Below are 25,006 nucleotides of genomic sequence, written 5' to 3' on the forward strand. Positions count from 1 at the left end.
TCGGCCGACGGGCAGACAGAGGTTAGCCAGTTGTTGGTCCCCGCACGGTACCGTAGACAGGTATTAGACCTGGCACAGGCGAATCCCTGGGCCGGACATTTGGGGCGAGAGAAGACCCTACAGCGCATAACGCAGAGGTTCTTTTGGCCAGGGATTTATAAGGAGGTCAGAGACTTCTGTGAGTCCTGCCCTGAGTGCCAAAGGACGGCTCAGGGAGGGGTGCCGAAAGCCCCTCTAGTCCCTCTCCCCGTGGTAGAGGTGCCATTCGACCGGGTGGCTTTAGATCTGGTAGGGCCCCTGGAGAGGTCCCGAAGAGGGCACCAGTATATAATGGTCATAATTGACTATGCCACCCGATACCCCGAGGCTGTCCCACTTAAGAACACGACGGCGGCAACGCTGGCGCGTGAATCGGTGCAGGTATTCTCCCGGGTGGGAATCCCCAGGGAGATACTAACTGATCAAGGGACCAATGTGACTTCCAAACTGATGGCGGAACTTTGCCGCCTCTTAAACATTAAGACCATGCGTACCTCAGTTTACCACCCGCAAACAGATGGACTGGTTGAACGCTTCAATAAGACATTAAAAGGCATGTTGCAGCGGTTTGTGGAGCTCGACCCTAAGGATTGGGACTTATTACTACCGGCACTGTTGTTTGCGGTGCGAGAGGTGCCCCAAGCCTCAACGGGATTCTCCCCATTTGAATTACTTTATGGCCGACAACCACGGGGGATACTGGACTTATTGCGGGAAACATGGGAGGAGCAGGACTCCAGGGTGAAGGGTACAGTACCCTATATCTTGGACTTGCAACAGCGACTCCGGACAGTTGGGGAGCTGGCTAGGGAGAACCTCCTTCAGGCCCAAAATAAGCAAGCCCAGTATTATAACAGAGGGACCAAGTCCAGGACATTTCAACCTGGAGACAGGGTACTCCTGCTATTACCGGCGCCAGACTCAAAATTATTGGCCAAATGGCAAGGGCCCTTCGAGGTCATACGACAGGTAGGACTAGTTGATTACGAGATCAAATTATCAGGAAAATGGAAAGACAAGCAGATCTATCATGTCAATTTACTAAAGAAGTGGAACGCACGGGAGGGTATACTTATCACCTTACAGCCACCAGAACCGGAGCTTGGACCCTGGGGAGGTGACTTGGAGGCAGAAGGGGCAACGCATATCGGGGCGGAGTTGACGGAGGAACAACACCGAGAGATGAACGCCCTTCTTCGGGAATACAAACAGGTCCTAACTACACAACCGGGTAAGACCCCCTTGACGAGCCACCATATCGCGACAACCCCAGGTAAAAAGATCCGGGACCACATACGGCCCCTCCCAAGGAAAATGTGGGAGCCCGTTCAGGAAGAGCTGCAACAGATGTTACAAATGGGGGTGATCAGGGAAGCGAGTGGCGCAGTCCCATCGTATTGGTGCCTAAGCCCGACGGCACAATGCGGTTCTGCATAGACTTCCGGAAAGTCAACGCAATTTCACGATTTGACGCGTATCCTATGCCCAGAGTAAATGAACTGTTGGAACGGCTGGGTAAAGCACACTACATATCTACACTCGATCTCACTAGGGGGTATTGGCAGATCCCCCTGACGCCAGCCTCCAAGGACAAGACCGCATTTGCTACACCATTTGGCCTGTACCAGTTCATCACAATGCCATTCGGATTGAACGGGGCGGCAGCGACGTTCCGGAGGCTGATGGACAAGGTATTATGCAAACATTGGGAGTATGCTGCTGCATATATTGATGACATTGTCATTTATAGTGAAACCTGGCCGGAACATCTGCACCGTCTAAAGGCGGTCCTCGGAGCCCTGGCCGACGCCAAGCTCACGGCTAACCCCGGTAAGTGCCACTTTGGACAAAGGGAAGTATCCTATTTAGGTTATGTGGTGGGACGGGGAAGGATCAAGCCTCAGGTGGACAAGGTAGAGGCCCTAAGAAGCTACAAAGCCCCCACCACAAAAAGGCAAGTCCGCCAGTTCCTGGGATTAGCCGGTTACTATCGGCGATTCATCCCCGATTTTGCCACGATTGCGGTGCCCTTGACAGACTTGACCCAAAATACACGACCCCAAAGAGACCAGTGGACCGCTCAATGCGGGAAAGCGTTCCAGGTGTTAAAGCACCGGTTGACGCAGACACCAGTTCTCCATCAACCTGACTTTACTAAACCATTTATAGTACAGACAGACGCGTCAGAGGGCTAGGAGCTGTCCCCTCGCAGGAGCAGGAAGGGGAGGAACACCCAATCCTGTATTTAAGCAGGAAATTACTACCGCGGGAGCAACAATATGCCACGATCAAGAAGGAGGCCCTGGCAGCTAAGTGGGCCATAGAGGCACTGCGCTATTACCTGCTAGGGGGGACCTTCACCTTGATAACAGACCACGCACCATTACGATGGATCCAGACGATGAAGGAAACCAATCCTCGGATCATGAGATGGTACTTGGCCTTACAGCCTTATAAGTTTGAGGTCTGTCACAGGCCGGGGAGAACCCATAACAATGCAGACTTTTTTTCTAGGTCCCTAGCCAATAGCGAGGCGGCGGAAGGGGATGGAGCCCTGGGAAGAGGGGTGAGCAATGGGGCAGTGGCGTCCCATACCAACATTGGCGGGGTGACCCTCTGGGGAGCACGCCTGCCGACCCGCCGACGTTGCGGCGCATGCTCAGAGGCAGCAAGGGCAAGCCTGAAGGCAGTTAAGGCCTCCAGGGGAAACCAGACCCCGAGGGAAGGAATAGGAGAGGCCCGGCTGGGGCTGGTGGAAGAAGGGAAGCACGAGCCGAAGGGGAAGGTGTGTGACAGGGCGCCTGACCTGCACTGGGCCTTTAAGCCCAAGGCTCAGGCCTTGAGCCTTAGGGTGGCTGGAAGAACCCAGCTGAAGCGGTTGGGCTAATGAGAGCCCAGCTGTCAGAGATCCAGAGAAGCCCGGGGGGCTAGGCGAGCCTAGCTGTCAGCTATAAAGGGAGGAGCACAGTTTGCTAGAGAGGAGAGCCAGTGGAGGGCTGGCGGCAGAGGAAGCAGGAGCTCCTTGGAGGGAGACAAGCTGGGGATGACCAGCAAAGGCTGGAGGAGGGCCAGCCAAGACTTCCCCTGGCTAGGGTCTGGAGACAAAGCCCCCTGGTTTGCGGGCTGAGCATGAGGCCGACTAGGTAAGCAGAGCCGGTGAGACAAATGCCTATGATGAGCAACCCATACAGACTGTAACTTGCCCTGAGAGGGGCTATATGAGGACAGTCAGGGGGCACTGAGGCACACTGGGGGTATGTACCCCCTGACAGGCATCCTTTAATGAACATTTTAAGGGTTAAAATGCTTAAATATGCTATAAGCTCACTCCAGAACTACATGGTCAAAGTTCCTCTAACTTGATAAGGAGCTCACAGCACTCTTGTGATAATACCAAGAGGAATTTTACAATCTTTTGTTTATATGGGTTGCAGACCATATGTGTACGAAGCAGGGCAATATGTGTATGTACAACGGCAGTCTGCTGGTTTTTCAGGTAAGCGTATCATGTGAGTAAATACAACAGGGAAATGAATGAGCCCTGTACAATGAACATTGTGACTTGAAGAAAATAACAATGCAAGTTGACAGGGGGAGCAAGGCTCATTGGCAAATGAAGAATATTAAAAACCTCACCAGAGATCATTTGAAACACCATCATGTACCCACTGTCATGGAGATGTGGCTTTGAAAGTTAAATCTCTGGTTATTACATGAAACATTCCTCATGTTAGTTTGGATGCAACTATTTTAATTCCTCCCAATGGCTTCTTATCTGTTAACTTTCAGCAGGTGTCTTGATAATGACTGCAGAAAAATACTCTTTTTGTGACTTTCATGACCCTTGGACCAAGTGCAATACACTGTCATCTCCAGAAAATGTGAATAAAAAGCTAAATATCTATCACTGAGATTAATACAAGAGATGGCCATCGAGAGTTTACAGTCACGTTATAATGTCATAACCCCACTTACGAGTTTTCTGGTTGAAAATGTGGCCACAACTAAGCAGCCTGATTTTAATATGAAATTTAAGATCATATGAAGGCACACCCAGCTGCAGGGAGCACCCACATGGTATACAGCAGGATTATTTTAGGTCTTAGTAATTATTTTTCCTAACCTCACTCCTCCTTTTACTAGAATTTTACCTTTTTCTTTGCATTGATTCTTCTACCAAAATAAACTTATTTGTGTCACACAACTAAATCCTGTTCCCTTGACAGTTATCAGTGGTCCAAAATCAACTCTGTGGATGAAACCAGACAATCATTATGCTCTTGAATGAACTCATCCAGGACAAAGACAAAAACACTATCAGTTGTGGGTGAACACTTTTCACAAAGCCATCACCCTATCTGAACTATCAGTCCTGATCCTCAAAGAGAACCTGCACAACATTTGCAACAGATGAGCCTTGGAGCTTAAATGCTTAACTTTGCTAGACATGAAAATTCATGGACTACGTAGAGACACCGGATTTATGGCTGATTACAACAATCTGCTAGACACGAAAATTCATGGACTACGTAGAGACACCAGATTTATGGCTGATTACAACAATCTGTAAACCACTAACAACTTCCACTGCTTCTCCCCCACCCTTTCTTTCCTGCCTGTGACTGGAGGGATGTTAGTGGGCCATTTCACTTTGAATGGTCTCCTGAAATGTGTTAACTACTTATGCCAAACTGTTTGTTCCACCTGGTAGTTAACTGTGACCCTCTGAGTTAAGTTTCCCAGACCTGAGGAAAAGCTCTGTATAGCTCAAACAATTGTCTCTTTCACCAGTAGCACTTGGTCCAATCAATAGACCCCTGCATGGATACAGATGTCTACCTGTGGATTCAAGTATCCATGGATAGAAATCAGTATCTGCTGATCCTGGCCTCTACTCCCAGGAGACACTGTGGGTGAAGGAGTGGAGTGTGATGCCAATGCTCCCAGGAGCCAGCTCCCCACATGGCAGCTGTGCCACTTAAAAGCAGAGACGCAGCTGGGAGATGTGCAATCCCGCCAGGGTTCCACCTAGGGAGTCGGGTAATACGGCATTGTCCATTGTACCTAGACAGTGCACTATGTTTGTTGCTCAGCTGACTGGAGGGGTATAGATCTTCCTAATGGCTCCTAATGTCTTGCCACAGTCAAAGTGTATAATAGGGAAAATATAATCTAATGGATCTGCCTTCAAGGCAGGCTACTCAATCTTAGAAATAAGGAGATGTCTTACCCCTAGCAATTGAACAGTGAACATAGGGGTTAACTTAGTGGCAGACAAAAATATTTTATTTTGTATTGCAAATATCTGCCTGATTGCACTGTGCAGCCAGGTGCCCATAAAGGGACTGGAAGCTGTCACATCACAATTTTTATTTCAGCCCAGTGAAGAAGCTTGAAAAGCAGTAGGAGAACAAAACAACCTACAGTTCTTGTATGGCTCCCATTTGTGGCATCGGAGGATTTGTGTGTTCCAAATGATGCACTAAATTCAAATGGCTCAACCATGGGCTCTTTTTGACCAAATGTGCTGCAATATAACCAAGCACTTTCATTTCCATCGTAAACTTATTTTTATCCATAAAGTCCCAGGTTTTATATAAAATATTTATTTTCCTGATTTTTATTCTACTTTTGTGTCATTCAAATATATATAAAAATAACATGTTTTATTAGGAAAATACAATACATTAGATATAGGCGTATTATCATTGTACATTAGTCTGTGTGTATATGCAAAGCTGCCTTCCAAAGGAAGGCTATGTATTATTTTAGAAGATACACACAATGAACAAAAAGGCATTCACGTGAGCTCTGAAATGGGCATGGCTCTGAACATAATGGGGAATCTCATGCCCACCATTAGCAGATAATGGTTTAAAGATTTGACACTCTAAAATGGGAAGAAAATGAAACTCTGTATCAGAATCTGCTTCAGAACACAAAGAAGTACAGGCAGTCCCCGGGTTACGTACAAGATAGAGACTATAGGTTTGTTCTTAAGTTGAATTTGTATGTAAGTCGGAACTGGCTCCAGATTCAGCTGCTGCCACTGAAACTGACCAGGGGCTGACTACAGGAAGCTGGAGGCAGTTACTCTGCCCCCAGCTTCCTGGAATCAGCCTGATCAGTTTCAACAGCGGCTGAATCTGGAGCCTGGGACAGAACAGCTGGGGCTTCCCCGGTAGGTTCCCACAGGACCAACCCGGCAGCACCCCAGCTGCTCTACCCGAGGCATCCCGCAACAAAAGCCTGGTCTGCTGGAGGGGGAGGCGGGCGCACTAGCTGCGCCCCCTCCCTCCCAGCAGACCAGGGAGACCCAAGCAAAGCCGCCCAGGTGGCGGGACCCGTGCCGCCTGGGCGGCTTTGCTCCTGTCCCCCTGGTCTGCTGGGGGGGTCCAGCGGCTTTGCTGGACCCCCCCAGCAGACCAGGGGGACAGGAGCAAAGCCGCCCAGGCGGCGGGGGTCCCGCTGCCTGGGCGGCTTTGCTCCCGGGCAAACGAGCAAAGCCGCCCAGGTGGCGGCTTTGCTCTGGTGTCCCTGGTCTGCTGGGGGGGTCCAGCGGCTTTGCTGGACCCCCCCCCCCCAGCAGACCAGGGAGACCGGGAGAAGCTTTTCTCGCCCCGGAGGACACGGGTGGTGACCCGCCGCCCGTGAGCTCTGGGGCGAGAAAAGCCCCGTTCATAAGTGTGGATCCGACATAAGACGGATCCGCGTAAGTCGGGAACTGCCTGTATTCAAAAGTTTTAAAAAACAAAAACAGGAGAAAAAGATGACAATGAGTGTATGCACTACAAATAGTGTGGTCTACTCATGAATGTAAATATCAGCTAAAAGTTCTATGTCTACAACAGTAAACAGTTTATCCAAATGGAAGTTTTATTTGAGGATTAGAGATAAATTCACAGTTTGCATTGTGCTTTGAGTTTTGTTTTAGTTCTGCAGCAAATCACATGAATGAACGGAATTTAAAGCATTAATCTACTGAATACTTTCTCCCCTGTATAACTGTTCACCAACATAAACACTGATTTACCCAGAAAAATTAATTGTTTTTTGCATTTATTTTCACCTGGTTTTGTTGTTGCGATAATAAACACTAATAAATTCCAATGAAAAATTAAATAAAATATGAACTGAGAACGAAAGCCCTAAGTATAACAGCTCCTTGGCCGAAGGTTTCTGTCATCTAAGTAACATGATCATGTATGTGACTCTCTTCTCATCAGTTGTTAGCTGTTCAGTGACTTTTGGGTTGCAAAACTACTGACTGCCTGGGACATCAAGAGGGCAAAGCAGTCAAGATCACATGGCCTTGCAAAAGTCCATTGGCTCATATTTGGAAATCTACGCATGTAGTAGGATTTGATTAGTATGTTTAACTAGTTATCCCTCTTGCTCTGTTTTGTGTCTGTGTAACTACAGTATGTGTATGTGGCACATTGCCTCTACTTTCACACAATTAAAAATAGTGAGATCCAGATTCTGCCACCCTTCTTTACATAGGATTGCACTGCTGAGATCACAGAAGTTGCTTGAGAAATGAAGTTTTACTTCACATGTATAAAGGTGGCAGAATCTAGCCTAGAATGAGAAACAAAAGGGTTAAGTGTCACATCAGAAACAGTGGTAAATAGGCTCTTAAAAGGGAAAAAAAGCCAAAAGGAAAAATGTGCGTGCAAGTTTCCCAAATACCAGCGTCACATACTGGGTTAGGGTGGTCCTTACAGACAGTTTTATGGAAGAGATGTACTGCCTGGTCACTCCAGAGCGGTGTTTTCTTCTTCCACCCTAAAAAGACCATTGACTGTTATGAAAAATATATGCCCAAGTGTGGGTTTAACACTAACCTTAATGATATCTGAATGCTTTAGTGTCTCTGAGTTTATTTCTACATATAGTGCTACCGTCTGTGCTTTTCAGTATTATCTATTTACAATTTTCCAGTGAATCCATCATCGCCTCTGACTTTGCTTGATCAGTCTGGGCATAAACCCTTTCATTCCTGTGGCAGAGAAAAGTTGTTTTCACATTTAGAACTACAAATGATAATAATTTACAATGAGCCAAATGAACATGCGCTACAGAACAGGGCACTCCAGGCACTTAGCCAGCTGCATAACCTCTGGATAGTTCCACAGCCACCAGCAAGATGAAAAGTGAAGCCAAATGAATAGGCCTGCCAAAGAACTGGTGTCCTTTCTGTAAAATCTGAGCATGGTATGACAGACTCCCCCCCTCCCTCCCCAAGCTTTATGAAATGGACTTATGGACATGAATATACATAACTCAATGGTGCTTTAAGTGAATTATTTTGTGTAACCCATCAATCTTCATGTCATGATCTGCTGGTTCTATTTATCTTACTTTGATGTGTGTGTAACCCCCTTTTTCCTCCCCGGGTTACTGGGGAGCAGGTCACACTCACAGGTGTGCCTGGGCGCCTGGTGTTTTAACCCAAAAGAGATCCTGAGCACCCCAGTGGTGATGGTGTCTAGTTGGGGAAAGCCCTATCCACCCCCTTACTGCAGTCCCTTGCTGGCAATGAATGTAAAATGGCAGTGCCTCCACCTGGCTGGCCTTGAACACACACTGGTGTGCCTTGAGAGCCTCCAGGAATATACTCATTCCAACATACATCTGGATCTAATTCCAGAACAACTACAAATCATTTATATCTAATAGAACACTTTAAAATAAACAATCTTTACTTAATTTGAATAAACAGGGATTAAAAGATTAGCAATGAATAGCATTAACAAACACATATCAATAATTGAAGCTTATATAGCTAGACAACAGTGACCCCACCCCAGAGTGTGCACACCCCTAGACTCAGTCCCAGACACGTGCTTGCGTTGGCGCGCTGATGTTGCAGCTGTAGTGAGGATTTGGTCCAGGCTAAACAGCAGCTCTGTTCCAGGCAGCACTTTTCCAACAAGGCCCAAACTTACTGCCTCATGCTGTGCCTATAGGAGGCAGCCTGCTAACTCCCAGTTCCAACAGGCATCCAGTAGCTGCACTCCAACAGCCCTTGCACTGGGTCAATGTCCTTGGCAGCAGCCTGGCTCCCCCTCTGGTTCCAAACTCCAAGGCAAAGTCCCAGACTGATAGGCCTCTTTCTTCAAGCACATGGGAGAGAGCAGTCCTCTCTCCCACCAGAGTCCTCCCTTCCTGTTTTTTTTTCCAAGGGCTCATGGGAATTGTAGTCTGGATTGTAGCACACAGGGTCTTTTCAGAATAAAACAGGCCCTTTTAGTAAGGGGACTACATGTGTATCATTTTTTTTAGTGTAAAATTGGGGAGCGGGGAATACTTTGTGGATTTTAAATGTGTGAATAAGAGACAAGGAGGGTGTTACCCAACTGTTAAACAATCTCTTTTGTCCTTAAGGCTGAGCAGGGGTTAGTTGGAGTGGCCTCAATTCTTTAACAAAAAGAAGAGGAAAGCAGAGGCCTTGGTCTTTTGGCTGGGCTGCACCTGAAGGAAAGCAACCGAAGACCCCAGAGTGAAGAGACAGCCCTGGTTTGGAGCGCAGCTGGAAAAGAGGCTTTAGGGTGAGTTTGAGTAAATCTGTATTGAGGTTTCAGTGTAGAATTAGCCAAGTGTTTTTGTTTCTTTTGATTTGTAACCTACTTTGCGCTGCCTGTTCTCTCTTATTACCACTTAAATCCTACTGCTTCTATGTAACAAAATCATTTTTATTTTCTATCAAACCCAGTGTAAATAATCATTACCTGGGGGGGGGGGGCAACTAGGGTGTACATTCCCCCTTTCTTTGTTAAAGGTGGCTTACCCTTATCTAATTCTTTGGGGTTTGATCCCATCTGGGGAGCGACATCCCAGGAAGCTGGGCACTAAACCGCACTCTCCTTGGACCTGAAGAGGTTCCGTGTCTGTACTGCTTCTCGGTGGGGGCAGGGACCCCAGCTCGGGGTCTTGTCTGGGGGAGACCAGCAGAGCTGGCCTAGCAGGACCAGGTGGTGAGGAGCCCCAGAGAGCGGGAAGTCAAATGGGTGAGTGACAGTGGCCGTGTCAGCACCCCGGGAGTCACCCCCGAAGGGTCGTCTGTAACCGCACTCCGTCACACATGGCCTTTGGGGCATGAAGCTGTTCTTCCAACAAGAGAATAGTCAATTCTGTATGATAGGACTTTGCAGTGCTATGCAAACCAGTATTCATAGCGATTCCCTATGGCCATAGACCAAACGGCTGCTTCTTATGGTATAAGCTTCTTATTGATATTTAACCTTAATATTGCAAACACAGGACTGGCTGGTGATTCAGTCATCCTGGAAAGCTAGTTGATACTCCAAGTTGTGATGAAGCTCTGTGTTTGTCATGCAACTTTGCATTCGGAGACATGAGCAGGTGAAAATAAGGGCTTATTCTGCTTCTCCAATTCTTGCCAAGTTTGAGTGACTTCCATTGCCTTTATAGGAGAATATTATTTTGGAGAATGTTTTTGTCTTTATATGTTGGAAAAGGAGCACAGAAAGGATCCCTGCCAAAAGAAAAAATTAACGTGTTTCTGTCGAAGAGTTTTGTAAATTCCATCTTTTCTTAGCACTATAGTTCAATGGTAGCGGGTCATTACCTAGAACACAGCTATTCCTGATTTACAGCAGTGAATCATGCTGCCCACAAAGACATTGTGTCCGTGTTCAGAAATGGATTTGAGTTCATCTGTTCAGATTTCTTTAGTTTTTTATTAGTAAAAATGTTATATGACTTTATAAAACACTTGGAGACAGTATACACTGTTGGTAAGGGATCTTCCTTGGATATGTCTACACTGCATTCCTCCTTCGAGAGAGGAATGCAAATGCAGCTGAGCGAAATTGCAAATGAAGCACAGATTTGAATTTCTTGTGATTCATTTGCATAATCGCGTCTGGGCACTATTTTGAAATAACCTATTTCGAAAAAAAAACACTGTCTAAACATGGTTATTTTGAAAGAAAACCCTCCTTTCAAAATTACCCTTAAACATCATTTTATATGGAGTACGGGTAATTTTGAAAGAAGGGTTTTCTTTCTAAATAACCGCATCTAGACAGCGTTTCTTTTTTTGAAATAGGGTATTTCGAAATAGTGCCTGGATGTGATTATGCAAATGAAGCATGGGAAATTAAAATCCGCGCTTCATTTGCAATTTTGCTCAGCTGCATTTGCATTCCTCTCTCGAAAGAGGACTGCAGGGTAAACATACTTGTCTCTATCAATTAAAATTTTCCATTCATCCTTAAAACTATCAGGACAGGAGTGTGATAATGCAGTGCTTTCTCTGGCAAAACGCCTTACAGCTAATGAGGCTTAAAAGAGTAAAGATTTAAGGACCAAGCGCGTATTTTGTAACACACAATATAGTTTTTGAAAACTATGCAGCCTTGTGCTGCTTCTCTTTTATGAGACTATAACACCTTTGAGATCAGTGGAATTCCATTAGCGCCAAACTGGAATAACACCACAGCGAATAAGATTCTGTGCATCCAAAACACATGTAAACATGAGCAAACTGTTCAGTGGCTTATAGGTTGTAAAGAAAGTGAAAAATGGGATCTTGTGCATTCATCAGTCTTATACTGAAAAATAGAACAAAATTCCTAATTTTCAGGTATTTATAAATTCTTGACCTATGACCACATACAGGCGTTAAGAGGTTCCAGGATGGTGCCCCTTCCATTTTGTAACTGGATAATGAAATATATTTGTCGCACTTGAGACATTAGAACAGCACAAGCAATTCTTTAGCCATCACTGATTTCAAGAGCACTTGCATGCAGAGCTGAAAGACACGTGTTATGAAATAAGAATTTATTGCATTTTTCCACTCTCCTGTTTCCCCCTGCAAAAAGACAAAAGGTTTACTGGCATCATTAACGAAGAAAAGAATCATATGACTGCAAGTAAGGGATTTTGTTAGTGTTACTGTAAGGTTTTGCTTCTCTGTATGCCTGCTTCCTCCCAGCTGGGGGCTGGCTTTCGTGTGGACAGGCCAACGACGTCACGGAAAAGCCCTGTCTCTGATCAGATGGTCTTAATATAAACCGGGTCTGCTGAGAAGGAATTAGAGAGGCAGCCACTCAACAGGAGAGGAATTATTCCAGCAGACCAGTTCAATATATCACACTCCACTGACCAAAGGAGCTGACTGTGTTTGGAAGAAACTGTGCAAAGTAAGGTAGTGCTGGCTGAAAAGTGTTAGTTTGAATGTATTGCTTTTGTGAAGGGAAATGATGGTAATAAGTAGATAAATGAAATGTGGCATGTGAATTTGGAATTGAATGTATTACAGTAAGTTCTAAAGTTTTGCTTAGCATGGAAATTCCTTAAGAAGGCACTACTAGCAAAGTAGACTGTTTATTATTTAACCAAATCAAAGTTAACATTTCTTATTCTGTCTTTTTGACAGTCAAAATAGATACTTGAAAGTGAAAATATTTGATTTTGTTTGTGAAACGGTGTTTCTTTGGTGCCTCCTCTCCAGCTAAATTCATTTCTTGCTGGCAAAAGTTTATGTGAACTATGGAATACACATGCACTTATTTTGCAACAAATGCTATAATTACAGATAGGAAAATGGCATAGGTGACAAGTTGTAGAGCAGAGGCAATATGCTCGGTAAAGGCAGCTATTCAAATTCCAGGTACAGTTTGCTGTTTTTCAGCACATTTGTTTGACCGGCTCTGTACTGTCTCTAAAACGTTTTCAGTGGTTGCTTAAGTTAGAAAAAATAATTGCTAGTGTGCTATTTGAGGAGATGGGGCACTTCTTGCAAACACAAATGAGGAATAAAGTTTGAAAACGGTCTGTGATGTTTTAATAGCAGACGCTCTCTTTGTTAATATGCAGAAGAGAACGGAGAACCATCAGAGTTACTCCTACAAAAGCAAAATGTATAAATAACTGTCACCTTGGGAGCTGGAGAGCATCAAAGTAACTTTCCTAAAAATGGTAGCTGTGGGACCACTAGGAATGACATCATAATATTCTGCCTCCAACCAAGGCAAAATACATTCAAAAGTCAAATATAATTAAAAGCCATGTTTAGACAAGAGGAGCTAACCTGGCTAGTTGCTCCTCAGTCAAATTAAGTTGTTTATTTAAAGACTGCAAATTTGAGCTATTTTCTCCCTGTAATTTCTACTCTAGTGGCATGATCAGGTACATACGCTGGGATCCCATTAGACCTCATTCTGCTCTCTTACACCAATTTGATACCAGCTTAATTCCACTGTGTTCCTTTTTTTTTTTTACACTGATATAGCTGAGAGCAAAATCAAGCCCACTATACCAAGACTTGTTGCTGTGGTTCTGCACTATATGTGCATTGTTTAATGTTTGTAGCTCTCAAAACAGAGTCAACTCTCAGTTGAGACTAAGCATGATACTTTGCAGGCAAAGAATGATTTCTTGTTTAACAAAGTGCGAGCGGACTCCGCTGGACTTTACATGCATATGCAGTGATGGGGAGGGTGCAACAAACATTCGCTCCATTGCTTAATCTGTGTAAGGGACAGGCACAACTGCATTCGCTGTAGTTCTCCCTCTGCACACCCCTAGAGTTTCACAGCGCCCCAGAATGGGCAGGGACGAGCTCACCGGGAATTACGTGCTCTTTGAAAGGACACAGCAGCGTGCACCGCCCCCCTCCTACTCACATGATGGGCTGCTAGGAAAGGCAGTCTGCCTTCGATGGTACCCTTCAGGGCAGTGCAGCTCCACACCATCCCCAAAATAGTGCTTAACATTCACAACTCAGGGGAGTCAAACATATAGGTTAGTATGTAATGCTGATTTCAACCTGAATCCTAAAGCCATGACGATGGCTTGCTAATTAGAAACGTTAGAGGCAAATGAAAGAGGCAACCATTCTAATTCTTCTTTTGTCTGCACACCAGGTGTTTTATTTAAACATGGTGACCATTGCTAATTTTGGGGGTCTAACATTTGCAACTTCGCTATTTTTTACTAGGTAAAAACCATGACTCTGAATAACGTCACCATGCGTCACAGCAGCAGTGTGCTGCATGCGCAACAGCAACGCTGGAGCATCCCTGCCGATGGACGACACCTGACTGTCCACAAGGACCCCCATGAGTACTACATGCGCAAGAGATACACTATGAACCCCGAAGATTATTACCGAAGGAGTTGGTCATCAGAGTCTTCTGATTCGGTCATTTCCTCTGAGTCCGGGAGTCCCTACTACAGGGTGGTATTGATTGGGGAGCATGGAGTGGGAAAATCTACCTTGGCCAATATCTTTGCAGGCGTACATGACAGTATGGACAGTGACTGCGATGTGCTAGGAGGTAGGTCATTACATTCTGTATAGTCTATGTTTTCTTAAAGCCTTTCTTGTCAATAGTCATCAGTAATAACACAGAAAACTACTGAGGTTGTTTAATCTGGCAGCCCTGAAACTGAGATGATACACACTTGGCCCTTATTTTCAAAGCTGATTCCAGTATATCCTGTATAAAAATTAGGGGCTATGAAAACACAAAAAACCCTCACTGACAAAGACTTACCTCTGCTGAAATACAGAGGAAAATATAGCATCTGAGCCTTTTGAAGTCTGATTAATTCTTAACTGTGCTGTAAATGCATCAGATCCTAAATTAGGGTATGTCTACACTACAGAGTTAGTTCGAACTAACGGACGTTAGTTCGAACTAACTTTCATAGGCGCTACACTAGCGCTCCGCTAGTTCGAACTTAATTCGAACTAGCGGAGCGCTTAGTTCGAACTAGGAAAACCTCATTTTAGGAGGATTAAGCCTAGTTCGAACTAGCTAGTTTGAATTAAGGGGTGTGTAGCCCCTTAATTCGAACTAGTGGGAGCCTAGCCCTCCCCAGGTTTCCCTGGTGGCCACTCTGGCCAACAACAGGGAAACTCTATTGCCCCCTCCCGGCCCCGGACCCCTTAAAGGGGCACGGGCTGGCTACAGTGCCCGTGCCAGGTGCAAGCCTGCCAGCACCCAGCCAGCAGACCCTGCACCTGGCACGGCTCGAGCCACCCACCCGATGCCCCCCAGCCCTCTTCCTCTTCCCGGGACCAGGCTGGCGGCTCTCGGGAGCTTGCCCGGGACCACAAGAGGCGGGCACCCGCCTGGGCTAGTGCGGACATCGTGGACCTTGTCCACGATCTCCGCACTAGGCACAGGAAAGTGGCGGTCTAGGGCAGGAGAGCTGCCAGCCTGGCCACCCAGGAGCAGGTGTGCATGAAAATCAAGGGGGTCCACTGAGACCCCGACCCTGAGCCCTGAGCTTACAATGGCCGTCCTGGGTCAGACCAAAGGTCCATCTAGCCCAGTAGCCTGTCTGCCGACAGCGGCCAACCCTAGGGACCCTGGAGGGGATGGACCGAAGACAGTGACCAAGCCATTTGTCTCGTGCCATCCCTCTCCAGCCTTCCACAAACCGTGGGCAGGGACACCACTCCTACCCTCTGGCTAATAGCACTCCATGGACCCAACCTCCATGACTTGATCTCACTTCCCTTTCAACTCTGTTCTAGTTGTAGCCTTCACAGCCTCCTGCAGCAAGGAGTTCCACAGGTTGACTCTTTGCTTTGTGAAGAAGAACTTTCTGTTACTAGTTTGAAGCCTGCTACCCATTCCTTTCCTTTGGTGTCCTCTAGTCCTTCTTTATGGGAACTAAAGAAGAACTTTTCTGTATGCACCCTCTCCACCCAACTCCTGCTTTTAGAGACCTCTATCCTGTCCCCCCTCCGTCTGATTCTTTTCTAAGCTGAAAAGTCCCAGTCTCTTTAGCCTCTCTTCATATGGGACCTGTTCCCAACCCCTGATCATTGTAGTTGCCCTCCCCTCTCCCAGCCTCTCTCTTCCCCCTCCCACCTCCTTTTCCCAGTCTCCCCCAGTTTTGTTCAATAAAGACAGATTCCATTTTTGACCACAATTGTCCTTTATTTTGTACATCAAGAAAAGGGGCTAGGGAAGGGTAAGTGGAAGGAGGTGAGGGAGGAATGGGGTACGAGCCCCCGATGGGGAGGACTGGGCTGACTCTGTGGGCTTCTGGGGGTGGAAGCTCTCTTGCAGCCCCCCAATTGTCCCCTCTCCCCAGATGGCAGCCTGCGGCAAGTGCAGCCGGTCTGATGGCCGAGTGGTGTGATGTGCCCAGTGTGGGCACTCCGGGCACTCCAAGCCAGGACTGCTTTGCAAGCGGGGCACCCCTGAGAACTGTCTGTCCGGGGTGGGGGTCGGGTCCCTTTAAGCACAGCCCTCGGCTAGCCTGAGACAGCATCTACACGCTCTAAGTCCTCATCTGATGCCCTGCCGGCACTGCTTCCGGCCATCCTTAAGCCCGGTTCAGGGTCCACTTAATGTGGACATGCTAGTTCGAATTAGCAAAACGCTAATTCGAACTAGTTTTTAGTTCTAGACGCGTTAGTTCGAATTAGCTTAGTTCGAATTAGCGCTGTAGTGTAGACGTACCCTCAGTTTTACACTGGTGTAAGTCCAGGCTCCAGTGGATCAGGTCCTGCTCTAGCCTGATGTGAGATAATATCCTGGCCTATAAACTGCACTGCTGGCCTTGTGATATTATTGCTCTATGAGAAATCAGTGCCTACATTCATTTGGGATTTTAAAGAAACTGTTAAGAGTTACAGATCAGCAAGAGATAAGGTCGAAAACCCCCAAATCTCTGCCCTGCTTTATAGGTGCCACCAAAATACTCGCTGGTCATTAAGTAATCTCACCAAATTTGTATGCAAATAAATGGCCCCTATTTGGGTTCCTCTCATCAGCATTTCCTATAACCTGCATAGCACAGAGCCTCCCACCCCTGCTTCTCACAAGTGAAGAGCAGATCATGGTGCCTCAGTCGTGAGAGGAAAAAATGGAGCTCCCCAATTAATTTGGGGAAAGAGAGGAGGGTTACATGGTCTTCAGCTCTTTGCTAGGTATCTTCACCTTTACTGTTCACCTCTGCCTTGGAGTGAGGGAACTCATATTTTCATACTCCCAGGGATCAATTAAGGCTAAAGTCCAAACAGTAGCACTAATCCCTGGGCCATGTTTTGTGGTGTGTGATACCCCCATGGAGGAGCAGTGTGGAACAATGAAAAATACAGGCCCAGATCCCGCTTGTCTATGACCACAGGCTAGAAACACAAATCTTGGGGTTCTGAGAAGAATGTGAGGACCCCCTTGATGTACTGCACCCGGATCAGCCAGTCAGGTGTCTCTTGCTTTCATCTTCCAGTGAGTATTCCTGTAATCACGCAGCACCTCATTTGTGCTGGAAAAGCCTTCTAGCCACTGTCCCACCCACACTCCAGCAGCACATAAAGTACAGTACGGCACAAGCAGTATGGTCACTCTTCTTTCTTACAGACTAGCAAAAATATTCTAGCCCAGGCACCAAGACTAGTCACTCACCTTTATAATTCTGAAATAGGAAGGGGTGCATGTGGAATCGTCCCCAACACAATGATAATATTTTACTTACCTGAAAATTATTCCAAGGGAGTGGAATTGTGCACAGCTGCTTTACGGCATATGATGGGCCAGAAAGTCTGTTGGGTGTTGGTGCTTTCTGCTGCACTGCTGGCAGCACGTGTCCTTACAGCATGTGTAACCAGCATTGAGAGGATTATCCCAGGTCAAAAGGATCCTCCAATTAGTGTAGAATCAGTGTAGCAGTGCCCGTTTTACTCTGCTTTCTTGCTGCTGAAGTAGGGGACCTGGCTGGGATGCTCCTATGCTATTGTTCCAAATACTGGGAGGTGCCAGCAGCCAGAGTAAGCTAGAGCAGCCTTCAAGCTGCTCTGAACTTACTCCAGAGGGCCAGTCCTCCGAAGAGCAGCCCCCAAGATGAGGGGAGCGTGTGAAGATGAGCTTTATGCCTTCTACAGCCTGCAATCTGTTCACCTCTGCTGGACTCAGACATTTGCCCAAAGTACAGTTCTCTTGCTTTGTACATTCCACTTTCCACGCCGCACATTTCATGCCCCTCAGTTTAAATGATATGCTGCTTCTTTGCATTCAGTTTGCTATCAGTGCTGCTTGCAGTAAGGCAATGACAGAATCTCAAAACCAAGCGCGCTGAGATACTAGAACACTTGCAGTTATTATATTTCGTCTTTGTTAGTGTCAGCTTTGAAGTAGTTTTGGAATGACTTATTCACCCCATGGGTCACATTTAGCGCTGCCTTCCATCCTGGGCAAGGCCATTAGCTTTGTTAGGATTGTCTGGGCTATAAATTGGCATTGAATCTTGCCCGCTATGCATAGCATTTTCAAGTAACTTGATTAATTATGTGTAGCTCCTATACATTTAGAGGCAGGTAGATTTTCAGAAATGGCTGTCTAGTGCTCCCCCTGTGCATGCAGTTGTTTATGTATCCAGTTACCCCTTTGCTCCCATTCACACACACTTGCATGTACAACTGAAGAAGCTACACTTGAAAATGTAGCCTGCAAATTGGAAAACTGTTGCAGAAAGTCAAGAATGCAATAGCCATACCCAGTACACAGAGAGAAAATAGCTTATGCTATATGCTGGGTGCTGTTTTGGTATTAATGTGAAGCACAAGCACCAAGGAGAACCTATTGGGGCTAGGAGTGAAACTGAGGGTCAGTGTTTTATTTTTGCTTTCCTCTATTTAGACCCATCTATTCCTTGGTTACCAACTTTGTCAGCCCAGTGCCTTTGTGTTTACAAAGGGTTTTCTATTTTAAAGTTTCTGTGGTAGAACTGATTTAAAAAAAACACACCCACATATGGCTTTATCTTTAGTGCCCTTGGTTCATTCTACTCCAGGGCTACTCAACACGCGGCCTGCAGGTGGGAGCCAAAACAAAAAAGTAGTCAATATAATGGGCTTCTGTTGATGTGCATTTTAGTAGTTAAATTCCTGGACTGTCATTGCTCATTAAAAGAGCTGTCATATGGGTGGAAATTGGATACATATTGCATTTTATTAATATCAGCAGAACTGACTTAAATGGGTCCTGCGAGTTGTATAGTTTTGCCTTAATCTTTGTATTCATGCCCGTCAGTGTGAAAAAAGCTATTTGTGTATATATTTACATGTATATGCAACCACACTTAAGTTGCAGCCCTCGACATGTGCTGTGAGTATCATTGTGGCCCCCGGGGCTTCCAAAGTTGAGCAGCACTGTTCTACTCCACGGACTCACTGTTTTCTGGCTTTCAGGGTTAGGACTTGGGAAAAGATGACTTCAGAAAAGCACAGTGGCACCTTATGAGGCAAAAGCCTTTATTTAAACTATAGTAATATCTTCTATTGGAATGGTTTGGATAGGTCCTCTGAACGGCATGGTGATGAATCTAAAGCAGTTCAGAAGCTGTTTGCCCCAATGTTGTCTTGTATTGCTGCTGGCAGGAATACATCAGTAGAGATGGGTCCAAACCAAAGCCAAGCATTTAAATACCCCAAACTCAGAGGGAGTGAAAGGATGGGGATTGGAATCCAAATCTGGGTCTCGATACAAATTTCACAATGGTTCTTGGTCTTTATAAGAGTTTACCATGAACCTCAGATCTAAATGCCTCTGAACATTGTGGGGTTTAAAATCCAGATATGAATTTTGCAGGTCCTTGCCCAGGTTTAGGAAGGCTCTGCTGCAACCTACGAAACTACCATGAAATGCTTTCATCCTCTCTTTAATGTCCATAGGCGAACATTCAGTGAGAAGCGCTCCCATGGGACAAACTAGAGTCAGGGGATATAGGGTCAGTTCAGAGGTCTTTATTGCAACAGCAGCATCTATTTTATAGAGCACAACAGCCTTTGCCGAACACACCACTGCCTGTTGCTAGAGCTGCTTGATGGCTGAACTGCTTGGAGCAGCAGTGATTGTTCACCCATAAAGGGTCCCTGCTGGAGTGAAAACAAATATTTTCCATTACTAAGCCTTGCTGGAGTCTGTACGTCTGTCGGCTGCTCCCAGGGGGGTCAACTGTTCAGAATTTGATTTGCTTCTTTCACTGATTATATTCCTCTTCCCCATCCCCCATGTAGGATAAAAAGCTTTTGAGCCAAAATAATGCACATTAGTTGCAAAATCTTTCGGACTTGTTCATTTATCATGAAAATGAAGAAAAAAATGCAGTAGAGAGACATAGAGCCGGATGCACTCCCTGTGGAAATGGATATAACTCCATTGAAATCAATGGTCTTGCACCAACAGTGAACTGGGCTCACTGAATTCAACTTATATTATAAGCACATGGCTATTTTTCTTTATTGCTACTTGTATGACAACAGGAAGGGCTGTATTACTAACATTGTGGATTTTTATCCTAGAAGACACATATGAACGAACCTTGATGGTAGATGGTGAAAGCACAACCATTATCCTGCTTGACATGTGGGAAAATAAGGTACAGTACTCCATTCCAGCCATTCTATTTGAGCGCCAAAGGGAAATTCAGTATGAAGGAGCAGTTATAATACTATAGATTTGCTAGGAGCATGCCTTTGCTGAACAAGTAGGGAAATGTGACCCATAATTCTGTACTCAGTGAAAGCATGGCTCCTTAAAAATGCCTAGGCTCCTCCGTGTAAGTTTGAAAAAGCAGCTATTCCTTTGTTTGATTTATTATTAAAAACAAAAATGCTGGAAACCTCATCAGAGCTAAATTTAATCTAACAAACACAAATCTAATGAAGTCTATTGGCCAATTTTTGCCCTGATGTGTGTGGGTATATATCCATGTTACTTTGGTTTTATACTGTGTAACTGTGATCAGAATCATACCCAGCAGTTATACTATGGTTGAATTTGAACTGAGTAATGCTACATTTTTTTTGGTAAACTCTTAGTAAGGCTTCCAGTTAAGAAAGCCATGCATTAGCTAATCCTGGCTATATCTATTTTATTTTACCAGAGTGAAAATGAATGGATTCAGGATCACTGCATGCAAATAGGAGATGCATATTTGATTGTCTACTCCATCACAGACCGAGTGAGCTTTGAGAAAGCCTCTGAACTCAGAATTCAGCTCCGTAAGGCACGCCAAACAGAAGATATTCCCATTATTTTAGTGGGCAACAAAAGCGATCTTGTCAGGTGCCGTGAAGTCTCTGTGGCAGGTATGAAGTAATACTACGACAGCCACTTTATAACTTTAAGAGCCGGATACTGTTCCAGGCCTGCATGCCAAATTCCCACTGATGGCAGGAATTCTCTACATCTGAGAATGGGTGGAATGGTTTGACAGCAAAAAAACAAACAAAAAACCCTTAACCTCATAGACTCATAGACTTTAGGGTCAGAAGGGACCATTATGATCATCTAGTCTGACCCCCTGCACAGTGCAGACCACAGAATCTCACCCACCCCTCCTAGAATAATCCTGTCACCTATGTCTCAGGGTATGTCTACACCACCACCCCAGTTCGAACCAGGGTGGCAATGTAGGCAACTGGAGCCGCAAATGAAGCCCGGGACTTGAACCTCCCGGGCCCCACCCGCATATAGCCGGGCGCCGCCATCCTCAAACGTCCTCCAGTGCGGACCTCCACCCCCTCAGTTTAAGATCCTGATTCAACTCCCATAAACGTAAATTAATAGATTCTCATTGACTTTAATGGGAGACAGATCAAGTCTCTTCCTGGAATTGTATCCTTGAGTGTCAGATGTGCAGTGTCTACAACAGCATAACACAATAGGTCAGCATAACCAGAAAGGGATGGAAACTCCTCCAGCTCAGGTTTCAACCCAGTCCCATGGCCAATGATTATAGAGCTTGACCTTTCCAAAGGTACATCCTCTCTTCTCTCTTCAAAGAAGTCTCTCCAACAGATCTTTTTCCAGGTCCCCATGCATGGAGGGGAAAAGGAAAGCTGATCTGGACTTAATCCCACATTCTGGTCCCTGTCACAATGCACTGAGGCCCAGTCTGCAGGGTTATCAAATTGCAATGGGATGTTTGGACTTGGAGGGGCCTAGGCTGTGAGACTGCAAGGTGGAGACTCAAAGCTCCACCTGAAGCCTGAATATCTATACAGCAATTGTATAGCTATGCAGCCCTAACCCTGTGGGTCTGAGTCAGTTGACCTGGGCTCTGCAGGTTTCTACTTCAGTGTAGACATACCCTAAGTGTGCATGTAGATACCTGAGGTTTGGCATGTGCAAAATTATGCCTGCAATCTTAAATGCTGCATTTTGAAAATATGACTGTAAATAGATCAAGCAATATCTTGCTCTCAATAATGGTAAGCTCACTGCTTGGAACATCAGCCACTGAGGTTTCCCTGAAGTGCAAGTGACTCTATTTAGGGCACTTACAGATAGCTCAGATGCTGCATTGTGCGTGGCACTGTGTTCAGTGGCTTTGGGAATATGTGCACTATCTGAACGCGATGCCAACTGATATCAATCCTTACAATTTTACAGAGGGCCGAGCTTGTGCTGTTGTGTTCGACTGTAAATTCATTGAGACCTCTGCAGCTGTCCAACACAACGTGAAGGAACTGTTTGAAGGAATTGTGCGGCAAGTCCGGCTAAGGAGGGACAGCAAGGAAAAGAACCAGAGGAGGCTGGCATATCAGAAGAGGAGAGAGAGTATTCCTAAGAAAGCCAGGAGGTTCTGGGGCAAAATAGTTGCCAAGAACAATAAGAATATGGCCTTCAAACTTAAGTCCAAGTCATGCCACGACCTATCAGTACTTTAAGAAGGCTGGACTGAGACAGATTCTCTTCTGTGGACATTATTTAACTACATTGTGGAAATAATCAATCTATATTAGATTGGACTTCAAGGAAAACATTTTTACTTGGATTCACAGTTGTGATTGTGACAAAATGTGCTGGCAATTAGCACAGCACAATGCATGGAAAACAAGTCTGTCTTAATTTTTTCAGTAGTTTTTAAAAAAGCTTTCTCTTACACACCAGAGCATCCTAAAGTTAAGCAGGGTGTGTTTTAAAATGTATTTCTTGTTTCTCTTGTTGCCTTTGGATATCACTCAATCTGGGAAACGAATCACACCCTCTCATTTCTCTAATTATTATTATTTTTGGAAAAATGTGTAATGAAATGATCAATTCACTGGGAACTGATTCTTTGCCAATTAGATGGTCTGATTTTCTTATTCACCCAAAATCTGCATTTCTGGAGAATGACCACTGAGACACTGTCTTGTTTCCAGGAGTAGCACCTCTGAACATACACATCTTTTTCTTTTGAAAATTTAATATTAAATGGAAAAACTCATAGCCAAACCATTTTCCCCTCTGATTTTCATATGCTAAGCCTGTCAACAACAGATTAAAATGTAAAATGCATCAAATGAGAGATGCCAAACTGTAAAACCACCTGTTCTTTTCTAAGAAACCACATGGATTTTTTTATACCCAGACTTACATATGCTGGAGTTGTGCTGTATTTATTTCATTGCAAAGCAATTAGCATTTTTAGTATTGGGGATGAAAATGTATTTATTTCTTATGAAAAACACGTTAATACTATTTTAATAGCTTTTATAGAATATGCAAGTTTTTACTTACATGCCTTGTAATAAAATAAACAAAATATTTGGACTGCCTTTGAGTTCCAACAAGAAATTGCAAATATTTTATTGTAAGTTAAAGAAAAGGTTTAGGTTGTTGGAAGGCATCTTATGTGTGTATACATTGACAATATTTAACAAGTATCTTTGACTACAGACTTCTTAGCAATTTAGAGTTGCAAAGCAAAAGTATCCAAGATATCTGAGTGCTCTTAATGCTCAAAATTCCTTATACCCAGAGTGGCACTAAGGTGATAAAGATGATAATAGTTTTATATGCATATTTTGTCCATAGATTTCAAGTACTCCACAAAGAAAGAGAAGCATCATTATCTCCATTTTACAGATAGGGAAACAGAGGCAAAGAAGTGAAGTATCTTGTTCAATGTCACAAGGCAAGTCACTGGAATACAGTGGGAAAATCTCCGTCCAGCGTCCAATGCCTAAAGTTGCATTTGAAACATGTGTGTTGTTAACACAGAGTTCATCTCTGGATTAGGATAGTCACGGACACTGGGCACATAACTTCAAGGTCAGGGCAGATGTGCACAGTTCTAACATGCAAACAGGTGACTATGATGGACCAAATGGACACCCTAGTAGCTCAGGCATATAATTACCTAGACAGAAGTGAATGCCATAGCCGTTGTACAGGATTTATTTATGAGAGACCTGATCTAATTCCGACTGGAAGCAGCTTGCTAAATGTTTGGACAAACCAGCTGTACTGACACACCAGGTAGGATGAAAAGTTGACATGTGGGGGGAGTACAGAATGAGTCTACATGGCCTCCAGGTTTAGTACTGCCGATCAGGGAATGAGCAAACTATGCAGAATTCATTTCCCCCCAAAAATATGATACTTCTGCTCTAGAGTATATTACCCAGCAATTTTCTTGAAACAATATAATTTGGTCCTTGGAACACAGAAGAGACAGGAGCACTACGTGAGTCTATGAATTCCTGAGGAAAGAATGGCCTGGATACAATTTAAGATTTGGTCACTGAATAGCAGCCCAGACAGCAATATTCATTACAATATCACATTTTAGAGCTACTGTAGTGACAGTCAGAACTTGCAGCAGAAAGAAGCAGGCAAAACTTATAAGCCATTAGTTATTTTCCTCTGTCATATGTGCTTCATTGAATTAATGTCCTCAAATTGCTGGAGGAGCAAGGGGGAAGTTTCTTGGCCTGTTCCCATTTCAGTCAAGCCATGGTACTTTATAATCCCAAATCAAACAGGGCTTTGAATCTATACCGTTCTTAGTCCTAATTTTCTAAACAGAGGTATTAAGAGTGGATGCCAAACATTTTCTACAGCACAGTTGGCTGGGACATTAAACAGTGTCGCCAACTCCAAATACTACATAAATCAAGTCAGGGCCACAAAAATAGTGGCTTAAAAATTACGAGAGTTTTTTTAAATTAAAAATGGGGGTTCTTTTTATTTGT

The 25,006-nt window shown here is 44.9% G+C and overlaps 1 protein-coding gene and 1 long non-coding RNA gene across 2 annotated transcripts; both read left to right on the top strand.

Annotated features, from left to right (window-relative positions):
• The first annotated feature begins 2,407 nt into the window (after nucleotides 1-2,407).
• On the top strand, nucleotides 2,408-9,595 carry LOC142826996 (uncharacterized). Its single transcript, XR_012901316.1, has 2 exons — nucleotides 2,408-3,182; nucleotides 9,430-9,595. It is a non-coding gene; the product is annotated as an uncharacterized LOC142826996 (long non-coding RNA).
• A 2,469-nt stretch (nucleotides 9,596-12,064) lies between these two features.
• GEM (GTP binding protein overexpressed in skeletal muscle) lies at nucleotides 12,065-23,587 on the top strand. Its single transcript, XM_006111009.4, has 5 exons — nucleotides 12,065-12,215; nucleotides 14,015-14,354; nucleotides 20,342-20,418; nucleotides 20,926-21,130; nucleotides 22,437-23,587. Exons 2-5 carry the CDS (start codon nucleotides 14,024-14,026, stop codon nucleotides 22,712-22,714), a joined length of 891 nt encoding a protein of 296 aa, XP_006111071.1. The 5' UTR covers nucleotides 12,065-12,215; nucleotides 14,015-14,023; the 3' UTR covers nucleotides 22,715-23,587.
• Nucleotides 23,588-25,006: the final 1,419 nt, after the last annotated feature.

Source organism: Pelodiscus sinensis, chromosome 2, assembly GCF_049634645.1.
Source record: "Pelodiscus sinensis isolate JC-2024 chromosome 2, ASM4963464v1, whole genome shotgun sequence".
In the NCBI taxonomy this organism is placed as follows: domain Eukaryota; kingdom Metazoa; phylum Chordata; order Testudines; family Trionychidae; genus Pelodiscus; species Pelodiscus sinensis.

Excerpts from the sequence above, each read along its gene's own strand:
- GEM (XM_006111009.4), top strand. The coding sequence starts at position 14,024 with ATGACTCTGAATAACGTCACCATGCGTCACAGCAGCAGTGTGCTGCAT. Across the intron at positions 20,419-20,925 it reads TTGACATGTGGGAAAATAAG|AGTGAAAATGAATGGATTCA; the intron begins GTACAGTACTCC and ends TTATTTTACCAG. Across the intron at positions 21,131-22,436 it reads CCGTGAAGTCTCTGTGGCAG|AGGGCCGAGCTTGTGCTGTT; the intron begins GTATGAAGTAAT and ends ACAATTTTACAG.